Genomic DNA, 16,059 nt, shown 5'->3' on the forward strand with positions numbered 1-16,059 from the left:
CAATTGTTTATTTGTTCTTACAACTTGTTGTCGACTTCCCCAGTGGCCTGGTGGTGCTGGTGGCCCCACCGATCTCTCGGCTTCCCCTTCGCCCCCACGAATTCATCAATTGCCACACTATCTTGATCTCGAGTCGGCGCATAGAAGTTGGCTCTGTCGAATCGGTCCCAAGTTTAAACTTTCCTTGGCCACTTTGACAGTCGGCACTTTATCTTCGTCGGCTTTTAATTTCACTAATGACAATTGATGATCGTAAACGTCTATGAAATGGAAAACCTAATGAAACCGAATTTCCCCATGTGAGCTGAGTTAAAAAGACCTCGCTCAGTCCGCAGTGAATTAAATCAATCAATGGCTTTAAAACATAAAACTAATGTTTATTGGAATCGGAGGAAGGTGTGTGGATATTGTTATATCTTAGGTGCAATGTAATTATGTCGCTGGACTGCATTCTTTACAAGGTAATAAATCCACTTTTGTACATTACTTTATTTACTTTTGATTTATGTATATCCTGTTTTTCCAATTCAATCTGAATACATTATAATTTTAAAAATCTATTCAGGAGCCATAAGTCTTTTTAACATTTTTGCTACTACTTGCAACTTTGTTGGCACATGTTCTATTAACTGACTAAAAACATTTCAAAATGTTGAACTTGAACTCTCTCAAGTGCTTGGTTGGCATCCAATTAGCTCAGTTATTGAATAAAATGTGGCACTGCCACACACATTTGGTAAATGCTCGCGGAGGCATTTCAAGATCGCGGCACTCGTAAATCGCCGACCAGCCCACAATGCGATTCCAAAGACAATCCGCAACAGGGATGACTAGAAAAGTATGCCAGCAGCCTTTTGGACTCGGATTGTTGCTGCTGCTGCGGCGGCACAGAAGTTGTCATCGTCAATTAGTTTAAAGGCAGTATAAATTTATGTTAACAGCAAGCAAACTTAATATCCCCCGAGAGCCAGAGCTGCAAGCAGAGCGAAAACGAATCGAATCGAAACGAAACGAAACAATTTTCCCTTTTCACCAAGATCAACGCCAGCTACCGTTTCTGCCACTGTTGCAAGTTGCCAAGTTGCAGATGTTACTGCTGCTGCTGCTGCTGCTGCTGCTGCTGCTGCTGCTGCTGCTGCTGCTGCTGCTGCTGCTGCTGCTGATCTTGTAGTTGCGGCATTGTTTTGGGGCGCGCGATTTCGTGGCCGTTATAACAGGCCCAAACAGACCCAAAGAATCCGAGGCAGACGTTATGCCTCAATGAAGTCAGAGTTGAAGTTGCAGATATCTGGGACGGGGAAGCAATCCCCCTGCCCTGTGAGAAGAAGGCCAATTGGGTCGTGGCTGGGCCTGGGCCTGGGCCTTTGATGTTGTCGCAGTTTGTTAGAATCTGTTGCAGCAAGGAGCCGCAATAAGAAACAAAAAATTGCACACGGGCCCAGGCGTAGCATTATTTAATGTAATCGATCGTGATGGGACTGTTCTAATTTGCGGTGATTTTGTTTTTGGCGCTTGTTAAGAACTGCCGAAGTGAAAGAGCCAGGCGAAATCTTTTGAAGTTGGTCAACGATTTAGTGTCGTATCTTTTATGGTGTATCATAAAAGTTTACTGCCCGAGTTTAATTAGTCGAGGGGCATGAGTGCTTAGTCGAATTTTTCACCGTATTAAATTGTGGTTTATTAACTGGATTAATGAAAATGATAACCAGCTGAGAAAAGCCTTTCAGTCGCATTGCTTCTTTCCATTAATAATAAACATTACAAAATAAGTACTAAGTTCGCATAAGTTTAAGTTTATGTGTTTGATAAGCCAATTGGGGATTCTTTCTGGATATATTACTGGTTTCAGTGCCATGTTCCTGATTCCAGTTGCGTATCACAGGCTAATCAGAGCTCGAACCAGCATTATACATACATATGTATATGCGAAGACTTTTCTCAATTTCAAGCTGGAAAATTGCATGGACAACTAGATGGTAATTGCAGGTGTGCAACATGGTAATGACCACTTTGGCCAGCGGCCTGGTATTGGGTGGAAATGGAGGCCCCAATTGGGGGATGATTGGATGGGATGGGCAGGAATAGGGGACGGGGCCGGGGTGCGATCGGGAATTGCGTTGGGAAGAGGCGGACGATTTCCACGCAACCATGGTCATTACTTGGGACTTGTTGTGGATGCCAATGATCAGATCGCTGCTCGTAGGTGACCCAAATACTGGGCAACATATTTCTATATATTCGTATACATGTATTAGTTTCGTGTTACTAAAGAGCGTAAAATATTATCAAATTAGCAAATTTACCTCAACTGGCCAAAATGACGGTTCAATGACCTGCGATGGAATCACCTGCCTGCGCTTAACCCCGCTTGTCGATCGATGCCACTGAAGTCGGCCTGCCAATCGCTTGAATTAAGTAATTTCGATTCCGTCACGTCAGTCGGCAATCCACGCGACGGCAGCTGAGCGGATAATCAAATAAAATGCATTGTTAGCCGGGTTTCCAAGTTGAAAGAAAAGCGCCACTCGGGGGATTATTTGCTTTCCTGAGTGTCCCCACAAGGGTCAGGGACAGACTCAATGAGAAGTCGGCCAGAGCGGAAAAGCAGGGGAAAAGCAAACGAATTGTATCGATGGCTTGCCAATAAAGTGAAAATCGTGATTGCAAAGTCAAACAGCGGCCTGTAATTTTCACTAATTTCTACACGTTTTGTTTTCCTTCGTCTTGAATTGGCTTGCTTTTCTAGTTTTTCCGTCGTCAACATTTTGTCGAATTGCTTCCCAAGTAGCTAAAACAATTATGCGAATTAATGGCGAACGACGGGGGAATGAGTCGCGCAATTTCAATAGTCATTCCAATTGCCAAAAGTTCAAATCAATTGCGACTCATTTAAAGTGACGTCACAATCGCTCTGCTGCCGCAAAAGGCAATCGATCCGATCCACAAGGAAAACACAGGCCGAGTGTCCAAAGCAGATTTTCCAGAGTTCTCGCGAAAAACTCCATAACAGCAAACGCTATCTGCATTTTAAACTGGCCGAAGCAAAGGGTTTTTTAGTCCATCACAAGTCGCACGTCCCAAGGGAACGTTAGCTGACGTTTATGGAATCGGACTTCTGTATTCTTCCATCGCTTGACCATGGGCGTAGTCATGAAATTCTCTAATTCAAGAGGCTTGAAAAATGTTGTTTCTAAGTGTTCCCTTTATAAGCAACATACATATGTATCAATGATTTCTCTCCCCCTCCGAATGAAAATTTTAGCTACGCTCTTGCCAAGTTGATTTTCTTTCTTAGTTTTCTGAGATCCATTTGGATGCGGCAGACTGCTTGGAACCATCGACGTCTGAACACGCTTATTTATTCAGTAGTTTCTGTTTTTGCTGCAGCAGCAGGAATTACTCGAAATGGCATGTAATGAGTCGAGTTCTCGTTGCCCTTTCGTTTTTTGCCAGCGTCTTCAGTTTTCCTGGAAAGCTTACGCCAAATTTAGACAGCGCTAAAGCTTTATTTGCACTTGCGCATGGAGTGGCCGCCATAACAAAACGGATTATTAGCAGTCGCTGTTCAACTGGCTCGTTGGTCTAGGGGTATGATTTCCGCTTAGGGTGCGGGAGGTCCCGGGTTCAAATCCCGGACGAGCCCAAGAAGGTTATCTTTTTTGCCAATCTTTTGATCTTCTACTTACATATTATGTATGCACACTCATATCGAGGATTTAGAAGATACTAGCAAATTGAAAAAACACGTTTCGCGATTCACAAAATCACACCAATTTTGTGCTGTAACAGTTGGTCGTGCTTACATTTTCCATTAAAACATTTTCAAAATTAATATAAACTGGTTTCATAGCTACTTTCAAGGCTGGAGCTTTCTGTTGACCATGAAAGAAACCTGCACAATTCGTGCGGAAAGATGACTAGGCATTTTGACCGTCATCGGGCAACTGGCTCGTTGGTCTAGGGGTATGATTTCCGCTTAGGGTGCGGGAGGTCCCGGGTTCAAATCCCGGACGAGCCCAAGAGAAAAGAACTTTTTTGTTTCAAATTATAAACTTTGCTTATAGTTTTTATTTTTGTTGCACAAATAACGACTTATGGGTAAATAATATTAACATTTGTTGTTTTGCCCCGCTTATTTAGTAAGATTAAAATTGCTTTAATTAAGGTAAAATATATTGATTAATACCAATGGTTAACAAAACAAAAATAAAATTAGACGATGTATTGTTTGTATTTTCTTTATGTATAATGCATTTACATGTATGTAAGCTGAAAAACAATTTCGATATATTTAATACAAACGAAAAAAGAAGCAACTAAGCTTGATTCTTGTTGCTCGCTTCAAAGTTGACCTATGAACTAGATAAACATAAATAAATGACACATTTTGTGGACATAGAGAATTGGATAAACGTACAGTAGAATAACATACAGTTACATTGATAGAATAGACGATAAATACATAAATTTGGCCCAAAATTGTTGTGGTTTTTGTAGCTGTTGATGACGCAGTGTATGCTGCCGTTGTTACTTTTGTGGAGGTTAGTTTCCATTGCTCGACGTCCCTTCCACTTTTCGCATTGGAGGGGGGTGAGCAGTCGTTGTTAGCTAAACTCCATTCGAAATCTGAAGCTCCTCATATATGTGTGTATATATTTCACTTGCCTGCTACATCACCAACATCATCATCATCATCATCTTAAATCATCTTAGTTATGATCTTCAACCAGTTTTGCGCTCTGTTAGAGAAATGTTATTCGGATTATGTACATACATCATGAATGCTGTGCCGTTCGATTTTGTCTTGCATTTGGTTGCTGGTTTAATTAATATACTTTAAATAGTTATAATTATTTAGTTATTATTAGCACTAATTATTCTTTGGTTGTTCCACTGGTTCTGTTTGTTGTTTTCTTGCTCTTGGTTATTGCATTTCATTTTCGATTTTATTTGTTCCATTTGTTCATTGTGCTTTTTCATCCTGGGCTACCTGTTGCTGAATGTTAATGACGGCAGCCGTTTTAAACATTTGCTTGTGACTGGGCTTTTTTGGATCGGTTGTGGGTGCTGTTGTTGTTGTTAGTTCTGATGATGCTGGTGATGTGTGTGCAGCGGATTTCCTCAAACTCTTGCCAAACGTGGAACTGCCCTTCAGACCTGCAAGGAGTCGCAAAAGAAGGAAACGTATCTAAAGTTAGTTCTCTTTCGATTTTTGGAGCAAGACAGATATACAAATGTGTGTTGATATATTAACAGGAGCACTGGGAAAGGGCCAGGAGTGAAATACGGAAAGACAGAAGACAAAAGCAGAGACAGCCGTGATGTTTACGATTACGTGTATATAGAGTGTAGATAGAAGAGTGCGCTGTCCCAGGAAGGAATAGAGTGGATCGAGAATGGCGTTTTTGCGTTTACCTTGGTAGCTCAAACGATTCTGATAGATGGCAAATATATCGAAGGGCCTGTAGCATGGCTCGTAACCATCCTCGGGCCCATCGAGATCTCGATAGAGTTGGGATCTCTGACTCTGATCAGAAGCGTTTGCGGCAGGCACGAGGGAACTGTTTAGCATATGGGAGGGTATCACGAAGAGACTTTGCTCCATTTTCTCGGGTGGCGCCCGCGATGAATCGGCGGTTTCTCTATCTCTATCGGAATCGGGATTGGACTTAGTGTCGCTCGGGGCCGCTGATGTAGTTTTGGCTGCGGTTGTAGTTGTGGTAGTGGTTGTGTTGGTTGTGGCAGTAGTTCTTGTTGCTGTGGCACCCAATTTTTGAGGTGCAGGCTTGGGTGGTTGGTTGTAGTTGTGGTGTGTTGTTTGTGTTGTGTGTTTTATATTTTTTGTATTTTTTTTTTTTGGGATAGTGGAAGATGGTAACAAAGTGGATTAGTTGTTGTCTGCTGTTGTAAAGGTTAGTGTTAGTCACAATTAATACTAATTGATCTAGGGTTAATTAAGGGGTTCTAGGTGATACGAGTACCACTCCAATTTCTTACCTCGCTATCTTCGCAATCAGCATCTTCTCGAGCGTCGGAGGTCAGGCCCTGCACGAAGTGAACATCATTTGATGGATCCTCGGAGGCCAAGTGAGCTCGAAATTGTTTGTTTCTACAAAATGTTAGTCATGTAAAGATGCCCAATAATGTCATATCAATTAGCGTACCTCAGCTCAAGTTGCTGCATCTGTTGGAAATGCCTCAGCTTGCTGTTGGCCATATGCAGTTTTTCCTCCAAGGCCGCGTTTTCCACACACTTGATGGAATACTTTTCGGAAAATGCGAGAATTTCCATTCGAAGATCCCCGAGATCCTCCCTAAAGAGTAAATAATTTCAATTTTAGTTATTAGTGTATAAAAGGATTTGTTATTTGAAGGTACGTCTTTTAGGTATTATCTGATAAAAATTAGATTCTTTACTTACTCTTTCAGTTTGGCGCCATCCCCTCGCATTTGTTCGCCTCTTTGGACCTGTCGCAGGAACTCCTGCTTGAATCGAGCCACCTCCCGCTGCACCTCACTCTGGTGTGCTTTTCTCATCGCATCCAGAGCAGCCAAAGTGGCCTATAAATGCAGTAAAAGTATCGAAATATGTAAAGAAACCACTAAAGGGGGCTGTCTGGCTATGAGTTTTACCTGAGTTTCCTCGGCCAGGGCAGTTTCCTTCTCGGCCAGCAGGCGCTCAATCTCCATCTTGTGCTTCTGCTCAAGATCCAAAGTAAGCCGCTTATGCGAAGTCTCCATGGCACTCAATCCCTTCTCGCAGAGGGTCTAGAATGCACAGTATTGTAGATAGTTTTTAAACGAATTAAAATGTTATTTATCCATATTTATGCTGCACTTGTATAAATATGATGGAACTCACCCTCAGCTGTTCGATCTCAGTTTGGTACCGCTTTCGGAAGCTCTGCTCATCGGCTGCGTTGGCGTGTTCGGTGTGGTAGACCTCCCTGAGGCACTCCAGTTGCTTGCCATGCTCCCGCTCGAGGAGCTCCAGTCGCTTTTCCAGTCGCCGACAACGCTCCTGCTGCCTTCCCAGTTCCTCACTCAGCTCGCGACGCTGCTGCAGGAGCAGCTCCTGTTCCTGCTCCTGGCTGGCACACTTTTCCAGAGCTTGGGCCAGGTCACTTTCCCGCTGCTCCAGCAGCTGCTCACTCCTTTGCAAATCCGTTTCGGTTTGCTGCTGCAGGGCGGATAGCTTTTCCACACGCTGGCGCAGATCGCAGCACTTGTGACAGGAGTCCTGCAAGCAAGTCAGCTCCATCTGCTCGCTGACCATCACGCAGGTTTCGGCCAGAGCTCTTTCCAGCTGGCGGAGGCCATCTTTGCGATCGTTCATGGGCGAGACGGAGCGACGGGTTCTTTGGCCGGCGCGAATTTGTTGCAATTGGGTGAGACTCTGCTCCAGGCGCTCCTTGCTGCCGAGGAGCACGTGCTCCAGGCTGTGCAATCGCTGCAAGAGGTGGGCATTCAGTGGTGACTGGCTGCTGGATTCACTGCTGGAGGATTCGGGTGGCGTACCCTCCTGTCTCTCCACCGTTTCGCGTTGCAACTCGCTTAGTTTCAGTTCCAGTTGCTCTTTTCCCTTCAAGGACAACGAACGCCTCCTCTCGGATTTGGCCAACTTCTGCTTCAGAGCACGCACCTGACGCTCCGAACTGCTGTACTTCAGGGTCAGATCCTGAATACGGGCTGCCATCAGCTGCAGTTGAGCTCCATCCTCGTGCTGCCGCCTCTCCAGCTTCTGCTGCAGAGCAGCTTGTGCCAGCTCCAAGGCATCGTACTGATTTTGCGACTGCTTCAGTTCCCGCTTCATGGCTCGAATTTCGTTGACGGCCTTCTCGAAGCGGGATCTCAGCTCATTGTACTCCTCGGCCAGGGAGTCGCGTTGCAGGCAGTAGGGATCAATATCGCTGATGGTGGTTAGATCGCTCAGTGAGTCCATGCGCTTAATTTTGTGACGCTGCAGGTTGCTGAGAGTGGCACCACCACTTTGATCCTGAGCCTGCAACTCCCTCAAACGCTTGTAAAGTCCTTCGTTCTCCTCGATTCCCTGCGCCAGGCGGTCCTCCAGCTGCTTGATCTGGCACTGACTCTCGGTAAGCTGCAGTCCCAGATTGTGCATCAGATCGGAGGCACTCTGCTTGGCCTGGGTAAGTTCGCTATTCAGCTGCTGTTGCTGCTCCTGCAGCCGGGCGGTCAACTGCTGTTCGGTTCTTTGGAGGGTCGCCAGTAACTCCGACATGCGGGCCTCCCGCAGTGAAGCCTCCGCCCGCAGGGTGTCGCATTGTTGCTTCAGCTCCCTGCTATCGGTTGGCTGCATTTCCTCGGGCACTACCAGGAGGGGCAACTCATCACTGGCCACACTGTCCACCGTACTGCGCCGTGAGCTTGGTGGCGAACTGCGACTCCTTTTGTGCAAACTGGCCAGGCTGCGGTTGCGCAGGCAACTTCTTAAAACAGGTGGCGAAGGTGACAACGGTGAGCCCCAGTCCAGGCTATCCCGCCTGCCACCTTCCGAAGCCGTTCGGTACTCCTCGTCCGAGGAGAAATGTGGACCTGCCGGGGTGCCTGGAGTGACAGGACTCGACGACGGCTGTTGCAGTTGAGCCTTGATAAAGTCCTGCTCTATGTCTGTCTGCTTGGGGGGTGTGTCTAGTTGGGGCAATCCGGCGGCACTTCTCAGTACAGCCAGCCAGCTATTTCTCGAACTGGGCGACAAGCTGGCCAAGACCAAGCGCTGTTTGTCCCAAGTAGTCAGTTGGAAAGCGTGCTGCTTGCTTGCCGCAGGTTCGGCTACAACGCTGGTTAGACTATTAACATCCAGGACGCCGTCGAGGACACCTCTTTCCTCGCACAGGGGATCTCTGTAGTAGAAGAGCGCCGCACCACTCAGGGTGAACCAGTGCTTGGACCACTCACCGGTGCGATTGTCCTGCTTCATAAGCCAACCCTTCTTGGCGTTCAGCGATTCCTCCTTAGCCGGAGGCTTGCCTTGACCAGAGGATGACTTACTGTCCCTTGTCGCCTTGCCCACCGATCGCAGCTCATCTGTTTTGGCCATGTAGTTCACGCACAGCTCGTCCAGATTGCATCCGCCATCGGGATCGCCCCTCTCGTGCTGGTAATGTTTCGGTGACTTGAGGTGCAGTTGCAGCCTGGCAGTGGGTTTCGTCTTGTCACCCTGCTCCATAACCGTGGGAATCTTCTTGACTATGGCCGAAACAATCGCAGGCGTGGAGTTGGATGCCAGGGGTAGGGATTTCGGTCGCTCGCTGGCTGGATTTTGGGGTTTGGTGCTGCTGCTGCTGTTGGAGGACACCTGGAAGTCCGTCTCATCCCTGGAGGTCACTTGGTACTGGCCGTGGTGGCCGAAGTGATGCTGGTTGTTCAAGGCATTGTTCACCGCCGTGGACCACCGTTTGTTCTGCTGCTGACTCAGATTCGTGATGGTGTTGGCAATGTCCTTGATCGTCTTTTCATCACGTCGAATATCCTCGATCAGCAAGCATGTTGTGGGCTGCGAAACTGAAAAAATATAAAAGGAAGAATATTATTTTCCTTGATATAATTATTTAAAGAAATTAGGAAACAAGTCAAATTATCTTTAGCTTAGCTTCTTCGCCAACGATCAAAGCAAACACTGTTTAGTATTATTAATTCAATGAACCAAAATCACCATTAACCACCATCTAAGAATAAAGAAAGATCGTTGATGCAGATAACCAGGCAATTATCGGCATGTGAGCTTGGCGGTGATCAAGGATCATAAATTGTCCATGGAGCATAGCCAAAAACAAAGCCCAACCAGCAATCTACGCATTCTTTTCTCATAATTGGCTCAGCGTCTTCATTAAATACTTTGAAATATGAGCATGTTGGTAATTTCATTTGGCTGGCTGTCGGGTATCTCTCTTGGCTAAGCAAACCATATCAATGCCATTGACTGAAATTAACTTAGACACGGGATCGCGTGGACGATGGACGGTGGATTGAGGACTTAGGACTAAGGACTGAGGATTCGGAGTGAGGATTCACTCCACCCCTAACAATATTTATGTTCAGCATAGGGCCGTAAAACGCGCAGAGAGAGCCAAGTTATGTGCGGGCAAATATAATAAAATTATTAAAACGGGCACACGGTGTATTGTAAGGGGATCCGAGGGATCGCGATAAGCCAGGCCGGCCAGGAAAGAGATCCCGAGAGCGCTGCAGAGTGCCATAATTTTATTAACACCCAAACAAGTCGAGGAGGACGAACCATCAAGTACAAGGCAGACGAACGAGAGGCAAGCACCGAGTTGTCCCATAAAATATGTGATTACAAAATATATATTTAGACCTGTTCCAGCCAGCCGCCACATTTAGGTTTATTATGATTATGATACAAATTTCCGACTGGCCATAAAGTCGAGCGTCTGAGCACTGGACTGAACCCGAGCCTCGAAGACTCAGCGCATCAATTCGGTCAGTCGAACAGGTTGGTCGCTTTTCGGCTGCTCCAGCGGCGTTTATCTTGATTATTGAGCTGTTGCGAAAAGCGAAAGGAGGTGGACCAGCAGCCTCTGAACTCCAGCTGCAGATACGGATGCCAAAGCATCGGGATGTGGGTACTGGAGATCCAGCTCAAAACTCTGACAGAAACAGAGCTGGCCACTGACTGACTGACTCACCGAGCAGGTTCAAGGTTACTGTGCTAACAGCGCCAAGGAGCAATGGTGATGGTGATGACGATGACGATGGGCACGGGGTATGCCTTTAATTGGTCGACTTGTCGGCCCATCGCAGAAAAGCAAAGGCTGACCAAAGTGGCCCTGGCGACTCTTCGTCGATTAGGGTTTGGGGCCGGGACTATGTCAGCAATGGAATTTATAATGCTTATGATATTACACATATCCGCGGGAAAGGACAGAAGGACAATAGTACTTTACTCCCTGAATGGGGTTCATTATGCTTGCGACGCTGCTTTCAGGGATTCTCGAGCATATAAGAACGAATCAAGTTCAAGGTACCAAAAGGTCGAGTTTCAATGCAAAGGAACATTTCTCACTTGACCACCAAAGAGTTTTCTAGTGATTACTCATATAACAATACGTTTGCAATAAATCACATTTACAATCTCAGGAGCACACTTAAAACTATAAAGTTTGTGGAGAGACCCCTGGGTAGTAACCAAATAAAAATAATTTTCTTAAATTGTGTTCAAAACAAGGACCTTTGTGCAGGCTTACAGGTCATCCTTTATTCGATTCCTTGATTCCCCGCCGAACTGAACCATAAAACCATCCCCACTTGCTGCTTTATTATCTGTGGCTCTTTGTTTCGCTTTCGAGGCCTGCCCTTGATGTGTTTTGCACCATTTAATATTTATTGTGGCTTTTACTACGCGCTTTCAAGTTCAAGTTTCAAGATCAAATCTGAGAACACAGGCTTCAGTGGGGCGAACGAAATGAAGGCGCGTAAGGTGCTAAGTGTAATTAAGTTGATAAAACCAGTGTTCGCAGATACATGGGCTGTGACTGTGACCGTGGCTAGTGGATACATGGCTTGATGCCGCTGTTGATGCACAAAGCCCTATGATTATGGTTCAGTTGAGGAACTCAAACGATGGGACAATCTAAACGGGGAGAATCGAGAGGGGAGTTGAGATTTTCGGAATTGTTTGTGCTGGCGACTTTTTATTCACTTCTTTAATTAACAGCATTTGATTAATTATGGCCACAATTAAGCGCACTCAGAACAACCCACTCAATCATGGCCTGGGCTTCCTGCAAATAACTCCTGAACTCCCCCAAAACCGCGATCCCCGATATTCCGCGATACTTGGCCAACGAAGCTCCGCCTCAGACGTAATAAATAATCAAATTGCAAGTTGATTTACCTGCCCGGCTCTGCCTTTTGGGCGAACGAAAGCGAAAATTGCCTTTGGATTGGAATCGCTCCCGCCCGTCGGAGACCAGCCCCACCGCCCGAGGGCCCCCTCACACGATGACTTTGAAAAATTTCTAACTGGCTCCCCATGAAAAAAAAAAACAGAATACCATATACATGTATATATAAAACCCTGCCAGACCGGACCCCAGCTTGTTGCATAAATTTTGCTTTCGAGTCGTTACACTTATGAATATTGATTGGTTATAGGTGATGGTGGCTTCTACTGCCGGTGGTTCTCCTCCTTTCGAGTTTCAAAGCTTCCCAGTTCTGGAGCTCTGCAGTTGTGCAGTTCTGCAGTCTCGTAAATCGCACAACCTGCATCGTTAGCTGCCGAGACGCCTCCTGGCCCATCCACTGCTGTCATTTTGCATTTGCACAGAAGTTGTCCGGCCTCAATGGAGCTTGAGCTTGAGCTGGAGCTGGGTCCGTCCACCTAACCACGTTTGTTAACATGCTTTTTCTGTGTGGCTCATAATGGGGCTGCTCAATAGAAAGATAATGAATTCGCGGTAGAACTAATGGAACTCTCTTTGACTCTTTTACAAAGTTGCAAAGGGCTGTAATTAGCGATTGATATAGTATGAAGGTTAGCCACCGATAACACCGCTCGGCAGATAGTTCAAATGCAAGTTCTATGTCAGCAGCACACTGTGAAAAACAAACTTCAAGAATGTATGAAACCAATTTCGATTTCTGGCCCTTAAAACCCATTCTTTCAGTGCATCAGATTAATGGAATGCGCAGCTACTTTGTTGCAATCATAAGTAGTTACTTCTGCACGTCTCCTAGTCTCTTACAATTTGTCATTGTAATACAATCTTGCACTTAATTCTTGTGAAACGCAAACTTCTGCGGAAACTTGTTTGGCTGCAAAGGGCCCTAGGTTGATGATTTGATTGTTGGCCTGGGTTTTGTCTGGGGTTTTAGTTTTTTTGGGGCGTTTAATCGCCGGTTAGCTGTGAAGCTGAATTTCGTCACCTCTACGAAGAGTCTGCTGAAATTTCTAAACCCATCCCATCCACCGAGCGCAGCCTTTCCACACCAGACCCCGAGATTTATTTGCACTGTAATTATTCACTTTGCCGTGGAACTTTGTCCATTACAAGTCCCTACAGAGAGACACAGCCACATGGCCAGGGAAGCCACATGGTGGTGCACTCATGTCCAGAGGGGCTATCATGTAGCGCTGACTTGGAAAATATTTCAACTGGCCTCGGCCTGACATTGGCCTGCCGACGGCTATTAGGTGTAGACAGTTTATAATCTTTGTCGTTGTGCATTTTAAGAGCTTTTTCCCTCTATCCTGCATCCTAACACCCATTCAGAAAGTGCTCGCCCAGCCAACCTAGTCCAATGAATTGCCTCATTTGCCGCACAATTTTGCTTATTGATGGAATGTAATTAGTCTGTGTCAGCACCCAAGTGAAATGCCCTAGAGTCCTACCTGGTAACTGGTAACTGATCTCGGCCTCGCCAGACTTCCAGACCCATTACTAGCCAACGGTGCATCGCTAATCGAAAAAGGTGGCAAATGTGAGTGTGAAAACTGACCATTGCAGTGGCCCCAGAAGCGGTACTTTCCGCAGGTAAGTGCAATAATGAAATGCATTCTTCAGAACCATTATTATTACGAGTTGAGTGGGTAAATAAAATGAATAGTTGCAGCGATTCAGAACAAAGCTATTTTGCAAGCTTGGAGAGCATTTGAGTTGCATTCGTTCCACTTTTAACTAAGCTCCATCTATGTTTCTTAAGGTATACATCATTTATTCAAATATTTCCAGATCTGGGTTCACTATAAGCAATAAACCCTTGAATCAGTCAAGATGCTTGGTACATTTTCGCTTTCCATTTCGTGGGCTATGCAATTCGAACTGGTTCACGTCTTTAACTGGCGATTTATCAACGGAATAATGCCATTTGATGCGGATGCTGAGCCTTGAATTTGCAACCAAGGAGGGGAGTTGGTCCAGTCCACAACCACCAGCACCAGCACCACCACCACCCTCTTTGGATCCATCCGTGATGGCACAACAACGGATCTGAGGGCAGACACACTATAATTTAAGCGTGAATATCATTTTTCCATGAACAAGTATCCTGCAGCAATGTATGTGAGAACATTCACAGTAACTGCAATTACCGACCCACCAACCAGGCGATCCTCACAACGGACCAACTCCACTCGAGAGTCTGGCTGGGATCTAAAGAAAATTTATGAAGCCTACCATTATACGATCTTAAGTAGTGGCGAGGATTCCTCTCCAGTCAGCCAGCCAGTCAGCCAGTCAGCCCTGCTTCACGATTGTCCCTGTCTTTGTGTGTGAATTCAAGGTTAATTTCGTGGCTGCGGCTTTAACTAGCTGCACGCACTGACCCCCACCCCATCACCATCACCATCACCATCTCCTTCATTGCTTCCTTGCCCCGAATATACCGAATATAGAATATTCCTGCAATCCCTCAGCCTCAGTCCCCCGGACTCGCTGTCCGTCTGGGCCCAGGTTGATAATTTTGATTGCTGCAAGCCATAAATGATCATAAAAATTATAGCAGCCGATACGAGCTCAACCGAACCCAGTGCCTCCACATCCACGAAAGGCAAGCGGAACACAATTCGCGAAAAGGGTTCAAAATACAGAGCGAAAGATAAGTAAGCTGGCCAGCCATTTTCATTAAAAAGTAAAAGTCATATTCATCAACTGGATTGCATAAAGATAAATGCTGCAATGGCCCTACAACCACTTATTAAACAGTTGGCTGCTAAATTACTTGAGTTATTACTACTACTCAACCAAATTTGTTATTGACAGACCACACAATGTAACATGTCCTGTGTATACATTTTTATTTTTTAAATACAAGTTAAACAAATAAAATTCATTACCAAACACTTTCTAGAAGCTTTCTAAGGTTTGTGTTTCTGCTAAGTTATAAATTATCAGCTTTTCGCAAAGTTAGTTTCCTAAGCATCACAACAGATGTTTTACGCCCCTTTAAAAAATTAGTTAAAAGAACTTACCCCGATTTGTGATCTCGTTGCCGGCATTGCGATTGTTCTCGTCCTGGCCCCCAATGCTGACAGTCTTGGACTTCCTGGGCACCGCCGTCTCATCCTCCTCGTCCTCGTCCACATCCTCGCCAGTTTCCACTCCGTCGTCCTCCTCATCATCGGCGAGAGCCGTTTGCGTGGTGGTCAGAGGCGAACTGGCGGTCTTCGTGGAGCTGGGACCCAGGTCCAGGCTGCTCAAGAGATTGCCAGCCGACTGGGAAGACGTGAGGGTGTCCTTGTGATAGGAGCTGTGCCGGTTGCCCAACTTGGTGGAGAGGGTGAGGTCGCCGTTGCTCGATTGGCGTAGGCTGCCCACCACCTGACCACCGGGCAGGGTGGCGCTTCTCTTATGGCGACCCTTCGACTTGGGAAAGGCAGCCAGGATGTTGAGCCACCACTGGGACTCCTCCGAACTGGTGCCCTTCACAAAGGTAACGCGCTCGGGAGCGGTTATGGCGATGGAGTTGGGGTGACCTGTCACCTCCACGGCGCCGGTGACCTCCAGCACTTTGGTCATGTCCACGCACGCCTGCGGTATGGTTTCCGGCTAAAGGAAAGATATGTTAGTTATTGAGTAAGAATGTTGTTTCTTAAGATTAAATGTGACTTCGAATTAGAAGCAAACTTAAGTCTTAATCGGTAGTAAGCTGAACTCGGCATATTTCGTAGAAATGTACCCTTCTTTTTTATTTAAGAAGCTTTTATATTTAAGCTTATTACTTGTTCAGTACGTCACTAAAAATAAATCAATCTGGCAATTAAGAAACCACTTTAATTCTCCCACTTCATAAATAATCGCCTGGTTAAGGAAAAGTACATTTATTATTGTTTTGGCCGCCAGCACACTTATTGGTTCTACCGATAAGGTACAGTAATGCCATAGCACCATAATTAGAAGCTCTTTTGGGATTGTATAATATTTTACGAGCTCTGTTATCATATATTTTCAGACCACCCCATAACAGAAAGTTGTTTTATCTTTTTATTGTTTGCTATCACTGAAGAACCAACGAGGCGGTATTTAAAACCGAAATCGCAATTATGCTTATGGTTGGTAAATTATTATAACCTATAGA

At 45.7% G+C, this 16,059-nt stretch overlaps 1 protein-coding gene and 2 non-coding genes across 5 annotated transcripts in view; 2 read left to right on the top strand and 1 right to left on the bottom strand.

Moving 5' to 3' along the window:
* The first annotated feature begins 3,571 nt into the window (after positions 1–3,571).
* Trnap-agg lies at positions 3,572–3,643 on the top strand. The gene has a single exon. It is a non-coding gene; the product is annotated as a tRNA-Pro (tRNA).
* Positions 3,644–3,946: 303 nt separating this feature from the next.
* On the top strand, positions 3,947–4,018 carry Trnap-agg. Its single transcript has one exon. It is a non-coding gene; the product is annotated as a tRNA-Pro (tRNA).
* A 206-nt stretch (positions 4,019–4,224) lies between these two features.
* The window catches only part of LOC6528252 (protein outspread), an 81,204-nt gene continuing 69,369 nt past the window's right edge, over positions 4,225–16,059 (bottom strand). For 2 of the 3 annotated variants that reach the window (XM_002089269.4, XM_015198959.3), the window contains 8 exons: positions 14,954–15,530; positions 6,863–9,525; positions 6,634–6,768; positions 6,422–6,561; positions 6,165–6,314; positions 5,998–6,109; positions 5,416–5,785; positions 4,225–5,157 (listed from right to left, as the gene is read on the bottom strand). In XM_002089269.4, coding sequence (XP_002089305.1) covers positions 4,964–5,157; positions 5,416–5,785; positions 5,998–6,109; positions 6,165–6,314; positions 6,422–6,561; positions 6,634–6,768; positions 6,863–9,525; positions 14,954–15,530 — 4,341 coding nt within the window. In that variant the 3' untranslated portion in view covers positions 4,225–4,963. The remainder of the gene's footprint in view (positions 5,158–5,415; positions 5,786–5,997; positions 6,110–6,164; positions 6,315–6,421; positions 6,562–6,633; positions 6,769–6,862; positions 9,526–14,953; positions 15,531–16,059) is intronic. The other variant, XM_039371499.2, reaches the window with a different exon arrangement.

Source organism: Drosophila yakuba, chromosome 2L (genome assembly GCF_016746365.2).
Source record: "Drosophila yakuba strain Tai18E2 chromosome 2L, Prin_Dyak_Tai18E2_2.1, whole genome shotgun sequence".
In the NCBI taxonomy this organism is placed as follows: Eukaryota; Metazoa; Arthropoda; class Insecta; order Diptera; family Drosophilidae; genus Drosophila; species Drosophila yakuba.